The following is a 3146-nucleotide window of genomic DNA, read 5'->3' on the forward strand; positions in this document are numbered from 1 at the left end:
ATATACATACATATATACATACATGCACATACACACATGTGTATGTATGTATGCATGTATGTATGTATAAACATACAAATAAACATGCATATTCATTTAAGGAACTGAATGTATAGTTTCTCTCCTGAGTGACCACTGTTACTTTAAGGATTTAAAAATAGAAGCTGTATTTATAACTTGATTTAGTGAGGCTTAAAATATGCGTGTATATTTGTTTTTATGAAATGGATTTGTTTTGTTAGTGGATAAAAGATTTTAGCACGAATGGTTCTTAAAGTATGTGTGAATGTATTTGGTGGGGGCTGTAGAATGTTTCGGTTGGTTTGTCAGCTTAAATACAAAATCTATTTGATTTTTGGACGATTAAACAAAGACGTATGATAGAAGTAATAAAAGAATATATCTACTTTACAGCTTCCAATTTTAAAACGTCACAGTCCAAAGATTGTTGCATCTTATTTTAGCTTATTTTAGATTGTTGCGCCGTGTTTTAGCTTATTAAAAATCTATAGGCTGTGTAGCTAAGAAGCTCGGTTTGCAAACTCGTCGGCTTGGGTTCACTTCCATCAGCATAGAAGCTCAGGCAAGTGTTTTCTACTGTACTCCCGATACTGTGTGAGAATTGGGTAGACGGTAACTGTGCAGAAGCCCGTTGTATATGTGTGTGTGTGTGTGTGTGGGGTGCGTGCATCCAAGTGTGCGTTTGTTTGTTTGTTTGTGTGTGTGTGCGCGCGCGCGTGTATCATTGTGTTTGTATTTGTCGCACACCATCACTTGACAACCGCTGCTCCCATAACTTAGCGGTTCGGCAATATTGGTTGATAGTACCAGGTGTAAGAATAAGTAATGGTGTCGATTTACTCGACTAAACCCTTAAAAGTCGTGCCCCACCATAGCCACAAAAGGTAAAAGACGTGTTGCATGTAAAGCGATGATTTGGCAATGATTACGGGCGTCGAATGGAAAGTTTTGCGATGTGTTACAGCTCTTTTCACCGAGTTCAAATCTCGACAAATCCAATATCCCATTCTTTCGAGTTCTCTCTTTTCAACCTCTCTCTCTCTCTCTCTCTCTCTCTCTCTCTCTCACTCACTCCCTTTCTCCCAGGAAGAAATATACATAAATACACACACACAAACTCCGATATAATGTATTTCTATTTATTTATTTTTTTATCTTTTGGCAGATCTTCCGACTCGAGTAAACGTTTCTTTGGACTTTAATTCGTTCGACTCAATTGATGAAATGAATATGGTAATTATGAAGACGACTAATTGTATCCAACTTTGTTATTGCAATAAATATTTAATTGTTATTTTCATTATTATTATAGTCAGGTTTAATATCTTCAAGCACGTTAATATTCTCTTTATGAAACAGCTTTTCGCAATACTGTGATATTAAAGTGGTATAATTGAAAATCACAAGGTAAAAAGTATTAACCGTTTCGAAGCAGCGAAATAGTTTCAGTCAGTTTTTTTTTTTTATATAATTCCATTTATATCGATGGTATTCTCATAGAAATATTGTGTGGAGTCAAAAGTTTTGCAATATTTTGGTAACTTATTTGCTCTATTCAAGTTACAACAAAAGCAACCTTGCATTCAAAGTAAAGACCATCGTGTTACACCGTCTGAAGCTTCCTTTCTGCCGGTTCGAAGCTAAGATCACTTTCATTGAAGCTTCTACTTCTCTTGGTTGATGAAGTGTCGCAAGCGTAGGAAGTGAGCCATGGATCTGAATAAGTAATCCTAACATGCATAAGCAGTAGTTAAGCAATTGCTAGCTTCCGAAATATGTTGCCTCGTAGTATTATGAACACAGAACGTAACTCAATACGGCAAGCGTTTTGTCCGACGCCCAGCTAATCTAGCAACTTGTAGAGTGGAAAAATATTATATATATATTTATCAAATGATGATGACAGTTGTTAGTTGATATTGTGGAACTTATAATAACTACAAAGTGGCATTTCTGCCATAAATTTGAATGACATTGAACGAAATTTACAATAAATAAAAAATTGTGCATATGTGCCGCATGGTCTTCATTGAATCAGATCGATCTATGCCCGGTGACAATACACACACACTCACTCACAAACACACACTCACTCACAAACACACACTCACTCACAAACACACACTTATGTATGTATATATATATGTATGTGTGTGTGTGTGTGTGTGTTTGTGTGTGTGCATGTGACTATATGCGTATATATAAATGTGTTTGCATTTCGGTGTACGTGTAGGTATATTGTCCCCGCGCGTGCACATACACATACACACACACACACACACACACACACACACACACACACACACACACACACACACACACACACACACACACACACACACACACATATACATACACATAGTACTTATACGTATATGCTTGTATAAACATATGCATATGTATATTCTACATTTATTCTTTTATATGTATATACAAACGCACGTACTTACCTATATACTCGCTTACAAACATACATACATACATACATACATACACACATACATACATACATACATACATACAAACAAACATTTATACATACGTACATATTTGTAAAACAGTCTCTTCGACGTCAGATCATCGTTAAAAAGTACTCCACACCGACTGAAGCCATTTCAATGAGACTACATAAAATAAATGCATACATATAATGTTTAAATACACACACACACACACACACACACACACACACACACATATATATATATACATATACATACATACATGTATTTATGTATGCATACATAGGCCATTACCGTGTTCAAATTTAATGTTTCATGCTTTCATTGAAGTTTCTGGAATACTTTAGTTTAAAATATTTCCTGTAGCTTACAGGTTGTGCCAGTTTATTTTAATGAGGTTTCCAGTAATACGTGTGTGTTTGTGTGTGGACGTGTATGTATGTATGTATGTGGGTACACGCGTGTGTGTGAGAGAGTGAGAGAAGGTAGCAACTTATTCTTCAAACGTGCTATATTAAAGATACGAAACTTCAAGTTTAATTTATCACGTTTGGATTGGAGTTTCACTATTATGTTTGTTATCTGAAGTTCTTTCTATATCTTACATGCTTGTGGTTTCCCTAGTGATGAATAGGTTTTCAGGCTATGTATATATATATATAT

General features: G+C 35.4%; 1 protein-coding gene across 1 annotated transcript in view; it reads left to right on the top strand.

Annotated features, from left to right (window-relative positions):
- LOC106877995 (glycine receptor subunit alpha-3) overlaps positions 1 to 3146 on the top strand; it is a 53073-nt gene that overhangs the window by 30293 nt on the left and 19634 nt on the right. Inside the window, exon 3 of the mRNA XM_014927069.2 lies at positions 1187 to 1254. Within this exon, the coding sequence (XP_014782555.1) occupies positions 1187 to 1254 (68 nt within the window). The remainder of the gene's footprint in view (positions 1 to 1186; positions 1255 to 3146) is intronic.

This window comes from Octopus bimaculoides, chromosome 13 (genome assembly GCF_001194135.2).
Source record: "Octopus bimaculoides isolate UCB-OBI-ISO-001 chromosome 13, ASM119413v2, whole genome shotgun sequence".
NCBI classification, from domain to species: Eukaryota; Metazoa; Mollusca; class Cephalopoda; order Octopoda; family Octopodidae; genus Octopus; species Octopus bimaculoides.